Consider the following 20,585-nt stretch of genomic DNA (forward strand, 5'->3'; position numbering starts at 1 on the left):
ATAGGGTGGATCCGTCACTTACACGCCTATTTTTTTGTGAGTGCCACCCATTGGCTAACAGCCTTCATAAATGCCTGGGGGAGGTTGTGAGTGAGTTTCGTATAGTTTTATGCTTTTAAAAAGTCCGGTTGGGACCGGGGCTCGAACTGACAACCTTTGGGTCAGTGGACAGGCCACAGGCTTACCTGTTTTTAATAGATTTTGTCCCTTTAACATCTTGTACCCATCATACCGCAGAGTAAAGGATCTTTGTGTTGCCAGGCGCTAACCCTCTATCTGTCCTTTGTCACCCCCGGGGTCAGGTACGGTGGCAACTGTTGCCAAGTGACACAAAGACTTTTATAATATTGAGAAGGTTATTACATATCATCATTCAAAATTAAGACTAGCTTGGATCACAAAGATCCCTACACTATGAGTCCAACGCTTGTTAATGAAATATTGAACAGTAAGGATCTTGCACAATGTCTTTTTGGATTCATTATATAGAGAAAGCTTGCTTGAACATTATTTTGCCATTTACTTGCAATAAATAAAACTTGAAAATAAAGTGAAACACTTTAAAGGGCTTAAAGTGGAAAGTTCTCAAATCATTCTTTTTTTATTAGCTTACTTCGTGTTTTTTTTTTGGAGGGTTACTGAAGTTTTACAACAAAATAATGATACACTGAGATCAAAAAATGTTTTGTTAATTTTATGATACAGCAGAAAAGAAAAGTAAATAATACGAAAGGAGTAAAAATAAAACAATATTTATATTTAAAATTTTATTCATAAATAATATTTTATAAATGTGACATGTACAACATTTTATAAACATATTTTATTTAGTAACAGTTTATTCTACAATATATCACAAATTTCATCTAACGATTTGAAATTTTATAAAATATCTTTGGTCTCTAATCATTTTCTGAGTGATTAACTACCAACTTTGTTGTGGCTGAGAGAATTGGTATAAATTGTATGAAAACAATTTTTGTTTTCAGTTGTGAGCACTTTTTTTCTCCCATGCCCGACCAGCTGTTCTGTAATAATGAATATAAACTTAAGAAAAAAGTGATACACTATCTAGAAAAATACTTTTGTAACAATTCAAAGTAATCCTATAGCAGAACTTGGAGGTTTTTAATAATATTCAAAAGATTTGATTACTATTAAAATTGTGTACTAGATGGCCCAATAACTTTTTAAATATTATATTAGAAGTATTCATGATGTACAAAGTTTTAACATGCTAAATATTATAAGTATAGGATTGTGAGCAGTCCATATTAGGGGTATTCATGATATTGTGTTAAATGTTAAATGTTATAACTATAGGATTGTGAGCAGCCCTATTTGAAGTCATGTTAAACGTTAAATGCATAAGAGCTCCTAGCGGATTTTCTCAGCAATTTGTTTTATAAGCCTTTATGTTTATAACTTTTCCTTCCAGAGCCTCATGTTATTGTTTACTTCAAATTTGATTTAAGTTTCAGTTTTGATTTAGCAATTTATTACAACATGCCTAGAGTGAGTGAAAAGTGGAATTTGAGTGAAAGTTTAGCTTATGAGTGTCTTATTGATCTTCAAACTTGTGAGGAAGAGAATGAAGATGAGTTCCGTGTTCTATCATTCAGATACGCAGTTCCTTTTCTCAGAGGATCAGTATTAAAATCTACACATTGGAGTGTTACCTAGTGTTAAAATCTTCAGTATTACCAAACTTGGATGAAGATAGGTTTAAATCTCTTTTGAGAGTGAACTACTTTCAATTTGAAACTATTATACAAGAAATCAAAGGTTGTTAAAAAGTTAATTTGTTTATAACCCACTTTTTTAGTATTTATTGTATTAATGAACCCATTATCCTCCTATCTTCAAACCTTATGTATTGTTTAAGAATAAAATCACTTATTTTCAGTAATTTCTTTGAAAAATTTTCTAACAAGCATATATAGCATGTTACATGTCAGGTAAAAGTTAATTTAAATAGCTACAAAATGTCACTCCTCCCATGTTTCTACCTTAATTATGAGGGAAGCTATTTGTATTTAAAAAACTAGCCATTAACAATTTAGGAAACTATAATGGCTATAAATGGTGGCGAGGTCAACTGGTCTATTGTGTGACGTCATTCTCCATTTAACAGACCAAGTAACAGACTCTCAGCCACGTTACATGTTATTTCGTTTTACCACGGCAAAAGAAGGCAAATTTTTCTATAAGTTTTTCCATTTAACACGCTTTAACATGTTAAACTAAAGATTATGAATACCCCTATTGTATGTTAAATGCAGAGGAGTTCCTAGTGGATATTCTGGACAACTTGTTTTGTAACCTTGTAATCTTTAGGTGACAACAAAATCTCCAACTGCTTCATGACATCATCTTTCCTCCACCTCATATGTTACTTGCTTCCTCTCCTATTTTTTTTTTTTCATTACTTTATTTAGAATTCAATATGTCTAAAAGAACAATATAAACCAAACACTAACTAAGAAATAATTCTCAAATATTGATACTTGTGGAAGAAAGATGATGCGATGAAGCTGTTGGAGATTTTATTATCTTATTAACATTACGAACTTATAAAAAATGTTGCCTATAAAATCTGCTAGGAGATGCTCTCCATTTAACATATAACATGAACTTTAAATTAGCCTGCCCACAATACTATAATTTACTAACATTTAGTATGTTAAATCTTTTTACTTTTAATACATCAATGTACAATTAATACATGAATATTCCTAATTCATGCATACAAACTAGTTCCTAGTTTATGCATACAAGCATACAAACTATGAAGTAAAAGCTTCAATATTCTTAGTTTCATATTGTACTAAGTAAGAATTATATGATTAATGTTTTATTAAAGAAATCCATTATAGAATATTTATATTACTTGATTCTTTATCTAAATCCTAAATGTTACCTATACCTATGCCTAAATTTTATCACTTTCATTACTTATCATCCTATTGGATAACATTTTCTACCTTCTCAGTATTATTAATTTATCAACCATTATTGATAGTAAAATTATTATTGACTGGAGAAGTTCGTCGGGGGGGTGCGGTCAGCAAAGAACAACATAAATAAACAAAACCATATTTATTTGTTTTATGCCGACGTTTCGACCTGAGTTTCAGGTCCCTATCCCTATTCTCAAATAATTAATTTATTAAAGCACCCATAATTTATTTTATCTATCATTATTAATTTTTGATTTTATTTTTTTAAATTTTTTTTTACTCTTATTAAATTTTATTCATAATTTTTTGAGCTTTGGGTTCCATAATTTTACATATCATTGGTTTTATGTTTTTTTAAACTGTAACTTGATTTCTATTTTTATCATTGGTATTTCACATCAACAGTTGTGTCATAATGGCCTTTCTTGACAGTTACGTTTCTAGCAAACTTTGTCTGTCTGTAGCCCACTCGGCGAGCCTTACTAAAAATCAAAAAATCAATCAGTTTTAGGCCTACCTTCTACGCCATAACATGAGTCTCCTTTCTCATTCTCATATTTCTTACATTATTCTTTTCCGAATCTCCATATTCTACCTTTTTCCTATAGTATATATATATTTATATTTTTAAGTATAAGTATATAAGTTAATACTCACACTGTAATTCAGATATAAGCCACTCACTATTTTTCATTGTCTGTCATTCAATATTTGGAATAATTCCAAATTTGTTTGTATACTATTCCTTTTCAATTTTATGTTTCTCTAAATGTTGTTGTTATGTCTTTTGTTCTATAGCCCTGATGAAGACCCGAAACGTCGGCATAAAATAAATAAATATGGTTTTGTTTATTTTTGTTGTTCTTTGCTGACTGCACCCCCCGACCAACTTCTCTAATCATTAATCTACGGTCAACTATCTACACCCCATTAAAATTATTATTCATTAATAGCCTTACCTCACTTTTTGCAAAGGCACAGTTCTAGCATGATGCCAGCACCATACGATAAGAACGACTGGCCAGGATCGAAATGGCCCGACGGCAGCCAGGAGGCCATAAGCTAAGTAGGTCGAATAGACCAACAGCAGCTGCGGCAGAAGTATTAGTAAATAAGGTAGTCCAGAAATAAAAGATCTCACCGTTTCCAACAGTTTGTTTTTATTCCGTTTATTGTTGACTGAATACTCGTGCAATCTGAAATAAAATAAAAGTGTTATGCCGCACTTATATCACTTTTTTTATGTTTATTGTAAAATATTTTTGATTTCAAAATAAATAAGATAAGTTAGGGCAAGAGCAGACTAAAATTTTAAACATTTAACTGATTGGTTTCCCTTAAGTTTCCCCCTTATAAGTTCCCTTTTATACCAGCAACTTATCCTTAAATACTGTAATATGCTCTTTTTGAGTAAATAGTATATTTTGATGTATAAAGGGTTTTTGATATGCTTTATTTTATGTATCATTTTAATACTGTTCATTTGTTTTATTTATCCAAAAAGCAAGCTAACCAATTTTCATTGTCTATAATAAATTCGTGATTCAAAACAAACCCAAGATGGCGGTGCGTATCTTTCAAAAGGTCCGTTGAATCAAGGCCATGTTGAGCAGATTCAAATATCATAAAAACTATTTTAACTCTTCCCATCATAATTGAAAATACAGTAAATTTAAGAAAAATAGAAGTCAAGAAATAGTGCTAAAGAATAAAATTAAGAAAGTAAATCATTTGCAAAAATCCCTAACTGTTGTGCGACAATCGATGTTTACATGGAACATCGAGGCAGGTTTTGGTTTTGAATTTTTGTTGTTGTTTGGGCGCGATTGGGGAATGATGTTTCCAGGATGAGGAGGTTCTCAGCAATTTCTGTCCAGCAAGGGTGGACATCTTGAAGAAGGAAGACAACCAAGAGTCACACAAGAAAAAAGGACTCTGAGTTTGGATTGCCTGGTGAGAGGACGTCCGTCGGCTGGAAGTGGGAAAGATTGGAAGCCATTGTTGTGAGAGACATAGCTGTTTGGAAGGACTGGAAGCCATTTTGACAGTAGGACATAGCATTATAGAAAAGAAGATACCAAGAATCATCAAAAGAAGAGTATATGAAATTGGTTAGTTTTGTTATACCTAAAAATATATACATGTGTAAAATAGATATTAATTTAATTAAGTGTAAATATTTGTAAGTGTCTGTTTCTGATTGCCTAGCAACCCGCCCTGAGATTAAGAGTCTATTATATTATAAAATTTAAATAAAAGTCTATTATCTATTTAATATTAAAGTTTTTAATTTCAACCCAAGCTATCTTTTAGATATCAGAATTTAAGTTAAAAAATATCAAATTTAGATTTATTTTATTTTAAATAATTTAAAATAATTACAATATATTATACTTGATTGTCTGGCATACAAAAAACAATGAGAAATATTTTTCACAGATCTAGATACAAATCAAAATTCATTGTGGGGAGTTTGGATATAGCATCATCGTGAAGAAGAGATCAACAATTATCAAGGGAAGCTGTGTAATTGGTTAGTCTTGTTTCTAAATGAATTTATTGTATTAGTAAAATGTCTAGTAATTAAATTAAAGTGTTATTAGTAGTAAAGTGTCGTTTGTTTCTGATTGCCAGGAAACCCGCCCTGAGAAAAGTCTCTTATGTTAAAAAATTATATTATCTGTTCAATATTAAAGTTATTAATTTGAACCCAAGGTATCTCTTTTATATTTGAAATAAGTTTAAAACGATTAAAATTCTTTTTTATTTTATTTAAATAAATTTTTGATTATAACAATATATATATGCCAGCAATAATATTTTAAATCGGTCAAAATTTCGATGAATTATTCATTTGTTCTTGTAAAATCAAGGGAGCAAAATGAGGAAATACAGTTTGTAACATTAATTAACATGTTGAAGTAACATAATAAATGAATCCACAACTTCCCTCCAAATTTGACCAAATAAACAATTGTTTTCAAAATACATACTTACCCAAGAAAAATAAATTTATGTATGTTTAAAAGTAAGTAGTTGATTGAATGAAGAAAATTGAATAAGGGATCAGATACCAATCCACAATATGCCTAAAACTTTCTTAAAAATCGGATTGACAGTTCGATTTATTCCAGAACAGACACGTGATAGCAGTGCAGGTTGGGGCATAAGTCCCAGTTCGGAACGTTGTGGGTTCAATTCCCATCTGGGACAGTTAATATTATTTTTCGATGAGATATGAAAATAACGACCTTGACCAGGCAAATAAGGTAGATAGGGAAAAGAAGGAAATCTACGATAAATGTATCCCTTTCCTCAAGGAGAAGTTCCATGAGGGCTTCGGAGAACGAGACTTCAACGTGAGAGGCCTCTGGTTCAGAGCCCATTGAACGATTCCCAGCACAACTAGGAGCTTCATGGAGGAGCTCGGGATCGATGTCCAGGACGTGGCTAGGTTGACAGAAAATATAATACTTGACTCCCTGGGAATCATACACCATCACATGCATGGAAATTAATGAGTATGGGAGTTTATCCAGAGGTGGGATGGCATGCATGCATCGCATATCTTATTTGTTGTTTTAGTTATTATTTTAAATATTTTAATATTTGTTATATAGGGGAATTTGTTGATCAAATGAAATAGGGGTTGTGAAATATAAGGGAAAGAAAAAAAAAAAAGAAACCGAAAAACTTGTAGTTAGTTTGTAGACTGGTATTAATTGTAAAAGAAAAGTTAAAGAAAACTGGAAGAAAAAAAAAAATTATGTTATTGTGTTATCTATCTATTATATTATATCATGTAAAAATATGTAACTTATATTTGTCCAGTCACGGATTGATCAGTATGCTGTGTAATGTAGCAACCCGATGTATTTGGGCAGCATGAATGAATAAAGTATTTCTTTCTCTCTCCTCTCTCAGCAGTCCTGAAAAATGAATCTTTACACTACCATCTTGGTTAGTATTCAGTAGCAACTCTGGCAGCCGCCAGGGGTTGGCAAAAAGGATCAGGAGGCCCACTTGCTAGACTAGGTAAAAAAGATATTTAACTACTATATAAGATCTAAAATATTGAAAATACCTTTTATCCAGAGAATATGCTGTACACAAGATAATAGGGCCTTCAAAAAAAAATAACTGAAACAAAAATATTTAAATGAATGCTTCACAAAAAATTCTTCTAAAAATGGTATTATATTTACATGTTATTTACTTAATCTCTTTTTAATGAGCTATATATTCTAACAAAAAGTTTTTGAACATTTAATAAGCTCACCATTGGAGAGTACTACAAGATGTGGTACAACAATTGATGCAGTATTTGCAAGACATATTGAAAACATTCAATCAAATTGGAAGATGGTCCGTATGCGGTAAAAATAACTCAAATAGTGATTAAACTACTTAATGTAAGCGAGCCAACATTTTACTCCACTTTGCAAGTCTTCATCAGGGTTAAAAAAGATAAAAGCAACTAAAATAATGTAATGAACTAAGAGAAGAAAAAATGAAATAAATGTAAACTAAGTTATGAGGCAAAAATGATTTAAAATGTGTGAAAGTTTATATATAAATGAACAAAATAATTTACTTTGTTCATTTTTGTATAAACATTCATATATTTTAAATTATTTTTGCCTCATACCTTAGTTTACATTTATTTCTTTTTATCTTCTCTTACTTTATTAGTTTATTTTAGTTACTTGTATCAATATAGACATATCGATAGGGAGGTAAAAAAACAGCACACAGACATATTGATATGCCCAAAGAGATAATGCCGAGTATAGTTTAAAATTGATTTGTGTTAAAGGGACAATAGTGAACGATATTGTTTAAATAATGTTATGTTGTAAATTGTAATGTATGTGACTATATGACAATATTTCTGAATAGAAATACATATAATTGACGAAATGAGGTAAAATAGATTATAAGATTTTAATGGTATACATATAAATAAACAGACAAAATTTTTGATAATAATAAATTAATTGTTGTAATTGTAGGCATATTAAAACATGAATATGAAGTAAATGTCGAAACATACAAAAAATATAGAATACTGATAATATTCTAAATGGAAGTTTTTTTTATTAAGATATTTTTTTTATGGAAGTTTATCGTATTAACAAATTAATACCTCTTTGTAATTGTTTATTTATACTTTTCACTTTAATTTATTTTGTTCATTTTTATAAAAACTTTCAGATATTTTACATCATTTTTAGCCATACCTTACTTTACTTTTATTTCATCTTATCAATTCTTTTACTTTGTTACATTAGTTTTGTTGTTTGTATCTTTTTTTAACCTGACAAGGGAGAAAAATTGACTCACAATAAATAGTTTAATTAATATTTGAGTTTTTTTTTTTTTTTTATCGCACTCAGACCATCTTTCTCTTATACATTCTGTTAGAGACCAAAAGAGTATTTTCTTTTCTTTTCTTTTCTTTTATATTTTACTTCCAAGTGGTTTTTTATTTCTTGTTAATTATAAGTTAATTTCCTTTTTTAAATAACAATTCAGTTTTTATTTTCTGTAATTAAAATTAAATTAGAATTTATTACGCAAATAAGAAGGTTTGTTGTGATACGCATGTATAATACAAATACATTCCTGCAGCTCGGCACATACAACAACATCGCAAGCTGCAATGGAATTAGTGCCTGTATACGGACTGATAAGGCAGTCCGGACTCTAGAGGCTGAGTCAGAGTTAAGAGGACCCACCGGTTCACCGACTTTCTAACTCACCAGACTACTTGGTTTTCGGGGTTCACCTTACTAGTGACCCTCACCCAATATATCGACTCGACAACTGCAGTTTATGAGAGTAGAAGTGAGAAACATAATCAATATGCGCATATAGACCCTCTACTGTGAGTGACTTTTTCTTCTTCCATTCTCTCATCAAGGTTCATATTTTTTTTTTGTTTGTTTCTAAGTACTCAGGTTAATTAACTTATTATTTCTTGTGTGAAGAAAATTGTTTTTGCGTTTTACATTTATATCAAAATATTTTATTTCATAATCATTATTTTCTTTGTAACAACACACCAGTTCATTTTATTTTAATTTAATTTAAGTTTTTGTGATTTCATTTCAGGTCCTCCGTTTTTTATATTTTGTAACCTGAGTAACCAGCGAACAATTTTTTTCTGGGGAAGAGGTTGGTTTTTCATTCATGAAACGTCCCTCCCCCAACACATTCAATCAAATGTTTACATTTATTATTTTAACTACCGCAAGCATATCATATCATGTAAACTATGATTTCACAAATGAATACTATAATTAAATAAAACATTATTCAATAATCATAATTAAATAAGAAAATCAAAATATTATTGTAACATAAATGTCATTATAAATACAATTTTAATACATTATTCCATTTCTAGAAGTTTCACTTCTGTCGCCCATTCTCAAAGCTGTCACAATTTTTTTTTGTTCTCTATAGACTAATCTATTATACAGCGTGAGGATAAGCCTTTTCAATCAGCTGACATTTTTACTTTTATATTCAAAACGTTGATTCCCGACTGCGAGATAACTCGTAGTCAGCGTCCTAGGCAAGAACGCAAACTTGCTGATCAACAGTAAACGTGTTAAATAACAAAAATATACGTTTTTATTACCTGAACCAAAGCATAGACATATGTGAAAGTGTCTGCGATGAAGGCTCCGTTAACAATTATTCCCCAAAGGAATATCCAGCCATAATGCCCTTCTACAAGCTCAGCAAAAGCCCAAGGTCCTGTAAGTTACATTGAAGACCATCAGAACCTTCCAGGACATTGGGTAAGGGTGGAATATAATAGGAAAGGAGCAACAGAGAAATGGATGGAAATGGACCATAATAATTATGGAAAATAAAATTATCTAAAATATGAGGATGATTTTCATTTCACAGCAAACTTATAATAGCTTAGAATTTTTACTCTATTTGTTAGTTCTAACCTGATTTTTAAAAAATTTGAAATGTAATATTGAAGAATAATTTAACTTTATAATTGCTGCTTAACAGGAAGCTGAAGGCAAATAAATATGATTTTTATTTTATGTTTACATGTAAAGTAGACCTTTTTCTAGTTAATATCGGTATAACAAACATTTTTCCTAAAATTATAAATATAAATGATTGACTGTAGTATTTCAAATCATGAAGAAGAAGATGATCAGGGGTGAGGTTAAAAGAAAACAAAAAATTGTTAACAATTATCTCTCAACTGGAATAGCCCTGATGAAACTCAACAAAGTGGGAAGAAACTTCAGCAAATAAATAATTGTTAACTAATTTTTGTTTTCTTTTGACCACACCCCTCCAACCATCTTCTTCATAATTTTTCTAAAATGTGGTCTCTATCTTAGTTCTAAACCCAAACCCGCAATTGCAAGAAAAAAAATAAAGATAATAATAATAGAGAAATATATTACCAATACTAATGTAAATTGGATATAAAAAGATAGGATAGAAAAGTGAATTCATGTTAGAAAGGATCCACAGCCTCTTCAACAATCGATAAATAAACGAGTCCTTTCCTAGGCATTCCAATCGTAATTTACCATCTGAAATACAGAAAGAGAAAATTTATAACTAAATAATGTTTATTAGTGCACAAATATATTTACAAAAAAAAAGTAAAGAAAATAATTTCTGATTACCTAAAACTTGTTTGTTTAAATACCGCAGAAGACAGAAAGGAAGAACGGAACAAGCAACTGCCAAACTGAACATAACTTGTAGCTTGTAACAACATACTATTATTATAATACACTTAAATAAATCAATTAAAATGAATAAATTATTTTATAAATAACAAAATTTAATAATATTGATTGTAAGATAATTTTAATACCTACATATAGTATATAGAATATAATGAGGATATCTTTAATACTGTAGTCCGTTCCATGAGACAGGAGAAATCGGGTAAACAAGAGAAAATGAAATCAGATTAGGTAGCATAAGCACTAAACAAGGTGGGTCAATGGTTGCTGAGCGGCTTAAAGCACCAACTTTAACTGGCTTATTTCTGCAGAGCATCAAAACATTTCTGGTTCAAATCAGGTCTTTTATTTCCGAGGTGGTCCCTCGGAATCAAAACATGTCCTACCATTGGGGATAGGTTGGTACCTTGTAGATAAACCCCCAGTATGTCAGAAATGACCAGGAAGAGGGACATAAAAAATAAAATAAAATAGCACCCAACAAGGAGCCTCTTCAAAGAAAGGATACCATCCAACCTATTCATGTTCTCTTGTTTACTCGATTTCTCTCATCTAATGCAACAGACTGAAGACTATCCTTATCAAGCTAAGTACAATTGTTCATATTTGAAATTAAAATCAAGAGAAAGGCAACACTCTTTGCATAAATTTCATATAACAGTCTCCTTTTCACCATTTAAAGAAGAATTAAATTGATTCTTATTGAATTTTTAACACAGAAAATATTAAAAGAGGGAAAATATAGTCTAAATTTGATTTTATAAAAATTAAGAAAATAAAATAAATAAAAACCAACTCCATCCCGTTTTATAACCATTAATGCAGAGTTTGATTTTTCTGAATATGATTCCGCCCACTCATGTTTTAAAAAATAAGAAAATTAAAGACAAATATATAATGAAGACAGTAGATCATGGACATCAAATAACAAAAACCAGAAATCAAAACCGAGAACTTCAAAAAATTATTAGTATTAATTCATATGCTAGAGAAAGGAAATTCGATTCTTTTACATGAAACCGATTCCGAACCATTCACTCCTTTTAGTGAATCAAATTTTTTGAACTATTCTTTGATTGATTTTGTACATTATACCTTTTTATTCAAAAAGATTTTTCCCCAAATCTTATGATTTTTCAAACCAAGTGTTGTGACCAACATATGGTCCACAAATCGATTACTTAAACATATGATTTTAAAACATCAAAAAACAAAAGAACTACTCTCTGTTGTTTTTAATACTACAAAAATAGACTGACGACTTCTTAGAGTCTCAGTGTGCACACACATATCGTCTCCATTGTCTCCTCACTACGCACTCATAGTTGCCAGTATCCTGGCCATCTCAATCATTTTAGCCACGGCGGCCAGACTACTTCGGCTCATTCTCCAAGAGGACAAGGCGGGCGGACATATCTGCTCAAGACAACAACCACAACCGGTCATCAATCACCGATGATATAATACCTTTTTTGTTTCTCTCTTGTGTGCAATTCATTTAATTTTGTAATAGTTTTAAGCTTTCTTTTTTTGTTCTAGTTTGTATATTTTTATATATTTTGTGTCCCTTTTATTATGTTCACTTATTTAAAAATAACAAAATTCGGCTATTCTTTTTTTTTCACGGTTGGGCTAGTAAAGGTTCCTTTTGAATGCCTACCCGCCGTAACACCAAGTAACATTTAATTGTCTTCTAGAGATTCCCAAAACTACCAACCTACCATTCGAACTTTTTCAAACAATATAACAAATAAATAGAAAATTCAATTAGTCTACAATATCTATATCATTATAAATCGATAATAATAATCTATATCACTTACAACAGTATTGAACTTCACCATTAATAAAAATTTTGGAAGAAGTTTGAACTCCAACTTAGTACCATCCAGTGAAAATGGCTGACTCACTACTTTTTCTTGACCATATATGTCTATAACAACCACCTAGAAAGCAATATCAGATATAAGTGATAAAGTTTAAAAAATAAATAAATAAAGAGTATAATCTTCACTAGAATAAGTTGAAAAAACAAAAGTATAAAATAAAAAAAAAAAACTAACCTCAATATTGTGAATTCCAGAAGAATAGTTTAAAGGTTCCCAAGGCAAAACATACAGGGGTCCCGAAATATGTGAGGCATTATTCCAAGAAGCTGAGTCGACTTTTATCTTAACGGAATTGATTTTATTAGGAGAAAATACAAGAACTCTGAAAATAATAATACATTATAAGAGAAATAATACAAGGTATTGGGAAAATATGTGCATTTTATATCTTTTCATTTGTTCATTTAATAAAAAAACAAAAAAAAAAAAATTTACTAAATGTAAAGGAAAATTGGAAATGAAAACAAACAAAAAGTGATTTTTTCAAACCCTGAAGTAGTCTCACTGGAAATACCTACAAAAAGTGGTTGATCAGCATCAACAATGGATTTTTGATTGAGTGAATTAAGGTTATCTTTTAGAAAAATTAAAATTTTCCAATTCATTTGTCGAAAGAACAGATTTAGGTAGAAAATCTAAATCTGTGCATGGAAACTACAAAATGAAAAATAAAATCAAAGGTTCTCTCTTTTAGAAAAATTAATTGAAAAGTATATCCTTATACTTTGTATTTGTATTTTTCATAAAGTTAGTTTTCGTTTATTAAGCACCACTCTGAAGTAAGCCATCGATATAATAAATATACATTAATAATTACTACGGAATAATAGTTAATAATACATTGTTCTATTTCGAGCTACATTTTTTAGTTTGTCACTCAGACCATTTTTGTACAATTAATTACTTACAGTCAACTAATAATTTAATTTAAAAGAATAATATAAATCCACTGATCTAAAAGCTGTGAGACAGTGGGTGGTTTAAAAATGAACTTGCCAAAACTTCCAGTCAGTATTAACCCCTTAGCGTAGTTTTTTTTTTTTTTTTTTTTTTTTTTTTTTTTTTTTTTTTTTTTTTTTTTTTTTTTAAACTGGCTAAAAACAACCAAATTTTTTTAATGTAAAAAAACACAATTTAGAACACTGTCTAGGCAAAAAATAATCAAAATTTTTATTTTTATTTTGGATTTTTGATATCAGTCATAATACCTATCTCAAACTCCCTATGTAAACATAAGGTAAAGCTATATATAGAACATTATAACAAAGAATAAATTATTGTTATTTATTTTATTATTAACACATTGCTATTTTCAATTCTTGATTATATTCGAGTGTGAAAAATTAAAGGCACAATTTGGCCTATTTATTATTAGCACACTCAAATTAGCTCGAGCGTACAAGTTGAGGGGTTAAATAAATAAAAAATAAAAAATATTACCAATAAATATTGCTTTATTTAAAAGATAAATTCAGAAATAAATAAAATTCCAAATAGCAGCATAAAAAGAAAAAAAATGATATATTTACTCATCATTAGGATTAGGGATAGGATTTTTATGTTTTCACATATTTTTACCTGACTATGATATCTTCGATTCCTTACTAACTAACGATGTTTCAAGATATTTGGCCTTTTTTACATATTGTTACATATTTTGTTGTAAATCACATATTTTCTGAAATATTTGTTATTTTTTACATATTTTTAGACATTTTGTCCTGAATCATGTATTTCCTTAAATTATTTGTTCAATTGTAAATACATTTTTTGCAGCAACTACGTAAAATTCAAGAGAACGCAAGAAACTTAAAGGTGAAATTTATCATTTATCATAAATAGTGCATAAAAATTCTATATTTTCATCTTTGAACACAAATTAAAAGCAGTGGCAATAATAAATTTTCAGACAGAATTACATCGAGAATTTCTCAGAATCAATTAAAAAGAGCAAGGGTCTTAATTCCTGTAGTATTTTCCTATAATTTGTTTGTTTACTACTCAATCCATTTCTCTGTACCCCCCTTCCCATGGTCCTTTCTCATCCTAGTCTTCTTTCACTCCCCTAGTTTAATTACAATTACTAATTAACATCTTATTATTGAACAGCTGTTTTCTCTAAGTACATTTTTTGTACATATTTTAACATAATTTCTTTAAAATATTATTCATATAATATATAATAAATACATATTTATGTAACTTTTTTTAAGTTATAAAATTACTAATTAATTAGTAATTTATATTGTTGAATAATAGATAATTTATAAATACATATTTTTAAAAATATTTGACAATTTATTAGAACATATTTATGTACATATTTCAGATTTTTTAGCACATAAAAATCCTATCCCTACTCATCATATAAGAAACAAAATAACATAAAAACTTCTAAAATAAAATATTTCTTAAAGGTATTATTTAAAAGAAAATTTTATTGATAAAAAAAAAAATTAAACATTAATAAATTAACAAAAAAAAAAAAGTTTACGTTATGGAGCCTTGAACTCATGATCTGCTGTTTCCCAAAAGTCCCAATGGGGTTGTGCTGTGCTTCCAACATGCCCCACTATGAGTTAGCAACAACCATAAAAAAAATGGATGATGATGGCCATCTTATTAAAACACACTTACTGTCTCCGTGGACTTGGTCCATGACACTTATTTACTGGGATGAGTAACAATGATGATGGTGACTCGGTCCCTAGTACTTAGCATTAAGCCGTAATACACCTTCTGTTTACAAACTTAATTCCTACTTCACATTCATAAATAATATTTATATATTAATTGTAATATTAAAAATAATTTATGAAAAATATAAGGAATTTTGGTAGTTTTAACTTAATTCTCATATCCATGGTAAAGCTTTGAAGATGACAAGGTCAAATAAAAAAATTAAATATTAAATAAATATGAGAATTTTTATTTTTTAATTACATATAACATAATAGACTCTTAATCTCAGGGCGGGTTTTTGGCAATCAGAACAGTCGACTAAATAATTCACTACCTTTACAAATATACTTAGAATTCTATTTTGTACAACACTAATCAATTTATACAATCTTCTTTTGATGATGGACGGTTTTCTTTGTCTTCTTTCTCAACAAACTAACACTTGCTGTAAACAATCTTTCAGCAAACAAATACTGACTGTTAACAAAGCATTTGTCCTCTAAAAGTTTTCACTCATCTCATTCACTAGGGATCCAAACAAAGAGTCCCTTATTCTTCTTGGGTGACTCTTTGATGTCCTCTTTTCCAAGATGTCTGCCCTTGAGCTAGAAAAAAGATGATGAGGACCTCCCGCACCCAGGAAACATCATTCCCTGCCTGCGCCTAAGCAACGAAGGATTCCAAAAACCAAGTTCTATTCCTTCCCCTTCTATAAGTGTTCATTCTCAATAACGATTGTATCACTACAGTTTTGAGTTTTTTCTCATGATTTCCTTTATCAATAATTTTTTTTAATACTTATTCTTAACTTCTATTTTTTCTTAAATGTATGGTAATTTCAATTATAATGGGAAGTTAAAATAAAGTTTTTAAAATATTTGAATCTGCTCAAAATAGCCACGATTCAACGAACTTTTGGTAAGACACTGCCGCCATCTTCATTGTTTTGAATAACGATCTTTCTACTCCATATTTGACTGAATAAAATTGGTTAGCTTTCTTTTTGCTTTAACAAAGTAAATGAACAGTATTGAAACAATACATAAAATAAAAACATATTAAAAACCCTTTATACATAAAAATATACCATTTATTCAAAAAGAGGATATTACAGTAAGTAGGTATGCAAATACATACAAATATATCTACACACACACATAGGTACATATAAACATAATTACTTTTTTCTTTTAATAAGGTGGCCACAAAAAGCAAATAATAAAATAAATAAATTTAAAAAAAACGGTATAATATATAAATAAAAAAGATATATAAATTACCTGATATGCGTAGATGACAGCATTGCTTCAATAGGTTCACGACTCGACTGAAATATAGCATTCTTAGGATTGGTAAGAAGTACAACTGGCCAATCATTATGTTTAACGTCTGTGAAAGAAAAGAGTCCATGATCTATAGCAGCGACCCTATACCTAGTTAACAATATTAAAAATGTAATTCTAATGCAGTATAATCATGAAATTCAATAAAACTGAATGTCAATCTGATTGACAAGACAGCAAAACTAGCAAAGCATGCAAAAATTAAATTTGATAAATTTCTGAATTACAGAAAAAAAAATACTATGCATTAATTGTATTTACTCCCCATAGTACAAAGCAAAGCGGTTGAAAGCACTGATAATATGTGTGACGAAATGAAACAGTAAAAGTCTAATAATATTTCATAAAATGTATGAAGCATAAAATGCAGGTCATAAAACATTTACAAATAATTTTAATAATAAGCTGATTTAATTTAATAAAGTAACGAATTAGTTTTTTTTTTTTATCATCTATAACTCCTAAAATTTCACTAAGTGCATATTAACGACAGTATTATTTAATATATAAAAATTGATATTTGTTTGTACTTTATTCACTGCCATACTATTCATCCTCGATTGTCATGGGACTTTTTGCTAAATATTAAGGATTTTCCTAGGAAGATTATAGGCTGGCACGATTTTTATGATAATATAAAAATTATTAAAAAAATTAAGCATTTTAGGCATGTATCTCAAAAGATATACTTTTTATTCATAGTTATTATATTATATGCCAATCAGTTCGTTGTCATGGTTATTATATTATATGCCAATCAGTTTGTTGTCATGGTTATTATATTATATGCCAATCAGTTCGTTGTCATGGTTATTATATTATATGCCAATCAGTTCGTTGCCATGGTTATTACATTATATGCCAATCAGTTCGTTGTCATGGTTATTATATTATATACCAATCAGTTTGTTTCATTCTAAAGAATAAGAAAAAATATTACTGATTATATTAAATGATTTTTTTTCACTGATAATTAAAAAACATAATCAGGATTTCAGTACGTCTCAAACCCTCAAATACCATTCTTGATCTTGATTTATTTGAAGGACTTTTTTTAAATTATTCTGGTGACTATTGTCGATATAATTGTTCATAACTCCTCTGCATTTTATCCAAATCCTACATTAATAGAACCATTGGAAAGCTTAATGTCTCCTCTTTTAACTTATATTAACAAAATTTAGATTTAATGTCCTTATAAAAGCGAAGTATCAGTTTCAAAAAACTTTTCAAACTTTTTATTTTGTATCTCCGGTTCTAATTTATTCCAGTTTATGTCCTTTGGTGCAGCTTATAGAGCACTAAACTACTGCCAAGTCTAGTGTAGATCGGTTGAGTCATGTTGAAGTTGATTATATTTTTTTGAATTTTCATAAGTAATAGCACAAGAATTTTGGGACAAAAAATTTTATTTTCCGATAATTCCTACTTAAGGGTTTCTTGAGGGGCTAAAAGTGAATATTAACTTAATTTCACTCCTGAAAAAATCTCTTACCACATTTTGATAGGTCAGTTATTTTGAATCGTCTCAATATAGTGCTAATATTGAAGCACAGTGAGGATTATTTTATAAAAACTATTTATATTTTATGTAGTATTTATATGACAATATCATAAATAATCAAATTTTATTGAAGAATAAGAAATCAGCTAAATCGGACCAGTATTAACAATTATACAGCAGAGTTAGCTCTTACCATTTATGTTACTATCGTTACCGTTTTTTCACTTCATTCATATATTAATTGATATCAAAGTTTCAATACTGTTCAATAAATGTATAAATATCCTCAAATATTGCAATAGCGAAGCATTGTTGGGTCTGCTAGTGGTATAATAAATTAAAGAGCATTAAAGTAAGTATATCATAACGAAAGAATTTTTTTTTTCATATGCTTAATAAGATCAAGTTATGAAAGTAATAAAGGGTCTAAGTAACAATCATGTCTTAACTAACTAGAAAAGGTACAGCAAACAATATTAATTTTTAAAAATACAAGGAAAACATTGAATCAAAATTGCCATAAATAAAAACCAAAGCATACCTAATCTGCTCCAAAGCTTACAAAACAACTTAATAATATTTTTTTTTGACAAAAAAGCCACCAAAAATGTAGGTAACAAAAATCCGTTCAAATTCACTTACATTCTATTCACTTTCCAATCACCTAATTCCAGTTCGTAAAAGCCATTTTTTTGTAAGGTGTACATATTAGGTACCCAACCAAAGAAAGTGTGCAAATGACCACATAAATAAGCGACACTTTTTTGATCAGCGGCGATGATATTTCTTATCTGTGAAATTTCAATATTGAACAATAAAATATTAAACTACCTTGTATTGAACATCAAGATATCAAATTTAATCAAGTTGTAGTGCCGACAGTTTTGAATGATAGAAATAAAAATTAATGCTATACAAATATATTTGTAAATAAGTGATGTTAGTATTGTTTAAATAAATAAATTTAACCAAATTTAGTCTCAAAATTATTTTAATTTTTTATAAGTCTGACGTTTCAGCCAATTCGGCAATTTTAGAGCCATATCAATAAAAAAACAACTTAATGCAGGATATTATGCCTAGGTCATTTATATCAGTCTACAAATTATCCTAATTTGTCAACTCTTCACATTAAATTAAAAATTAAAACTTTTTGTCACAGCCAGCCTTCTCTATTATAATTTATCACAAAAATATTGTTGTGAAAATAATATTTATATAATACACCTAGGCAGAATAACCTGCATAAGGTTGTGTTTTTAAATGATGTGGTTCTAAATTGTATTAAGATTATCTTCGAGGATGGCCGAGATAAATTGGCCGAAATGTTGGACTATATTCTTATTGTCTTATCATACTAAAAAATTGTGAATCATACTAAATTCATTTTGGAAGGAATAAAAACAAATATAAGAAACATTTATGAGTGCTTAATTACAATAATAATCAGCTTACATCAAGCGGACTAACGATGCAGGACGTGGGATAGTGACCAAACCAAACAGAATAGTTCACATTGTTCAACTCACGATGAAATCCTACCACCCTTTCAACTTCATTATCCGACAGGATACCAGCAAAGTTGAATGTACTCTTGATTCCAACATCAGGGGTAGCATCAACAGCAACAAAAGCATAACTTTCAGAACCAACCCTCAATTTACGAATATAAGATCTCGACTGGTTTCTTCCCTGCATTGAGTACTTCAAAAACAAATTCTTCGGTGAGTATACATCAGGGACATCAAAGTTATCTAAAATAAAAATGAATTAGATATTATTAAAAATATAGATATAAATAATTGACCTTAATTTTAAATTATGAAGGAGATGGTGTAGTAAAAAGGAACGAAAGATAGTTAACAACTATTAAATTACTAACGTTTCACCTCACTTTGCAAGGCTTCATCAGGGATACAAAAAGTACAAAATAACTAAAAATATTTTGTAATGAAGTGAAGATAGTTGACCGTAGATTAATGATTGGAGAGGTTTGTCTGGGGGTGCGGTCAGCAAAGAACAACATAAATAAACAAAACTATATTTATTTATTCGTTTCGACCTGAGTTTCAGGTCTTCATCAGGGCTATAGAACAAAAGAGATAACAACAACATTTAGAGAAACATAAAATTGAAAAGGAATAGTATGCAAACAAATTTGGAATTATACAAAATATTGCATTGGATCATAAATGATAAAAAATTGATAACTGATAATTGAATAGAAAAAAATAAAATAAATTGATTGATAATCATGGAATTAGATGGTAGTAGATTGAAAACAGTGAAAGATGAAATATAATATCATGTAGGTAAGAAGATATGTATAATATGAGATATGCAAGTAGTGTCGAAAAAACTGAAAAAATATTGAATCTACAAATTGAACAATATGACAGACAATAAAAAATAGTGAGTGGCTTATATCTGAATTACAGTGTAAGTATTAACTTATATACCTATACTTA

General features: G+C 29.2%; 1 protein-coding gene across 1 annotated transcript in view; it reads right to left on the reverse strand.

Annotated features, from left to right (window-relative positions):
* Positions 1-894: 894 nt before the first annotated feature.
* Positions 895-20,585, reverse strand: part of LOC106690602 (transmembrane protein 62) — a 20,928-nt gene continuing 1,237 nt past the window's right edge. Inside the window, exons 4-14 of the mRNA XM_014436090.3 lie at positions 19,573-19,871; positions 18,760-18,908; positions 16,551-16,703; positions 12,763-12,910; positions 12,523-12,645; positions 10,634-10,715; positions 10,406-10,537; positions 9,607-9,725; positions 7,045-7,100; positions 3,920-4,156; positions 895-1,028 (exon numbers count right to left, since the gene is read on the reverse strand). Of these exons, the coding sequence (XP_014291576.1) occupies positions 986-1,028; positions 3,920-4,156; positions 7,045-7,100; positions 9,607-9,725; positions 10,406-10,537; positions 10,634-10,715; positions 12,523-12,645; positions 12,763-12,910; positions 16,551-16,703; positions 18,760-18,908; positions 19,573-19,871 (1,541 nt within the window). The 3' untranslated portion in view covers positions 895-985. The remainder of the gene's footprint in view (positions 1,029-3,919; positions 4,157-7,044; positions 7,101-9,606; positions 9,726-10,405; positions 10,538-10,633; positions 10,716-12,522; positions 12,646-12,762; positions 12,911-16,550; positions 16,704-18,759; positions 18,909-19,572; positions 19,872-20,585) is intronic.

This window comes from Halyomorpha halys, unplaced genomic scaffold (genome assembly GCF_000696795.3).
Source record: "Halyomorpha halys isolate HHAL.00 unplaced genomic scaffold, Hhal_1.1 Scaffold1771.1, whole genome shotgun sequence".
Lineage (NCBI taxonomy): Eukaryota > Metazoa > Arthropoda > Insecta > Hemiptera > Pentatomidae > Halyomorpha > Halyomorpha halys.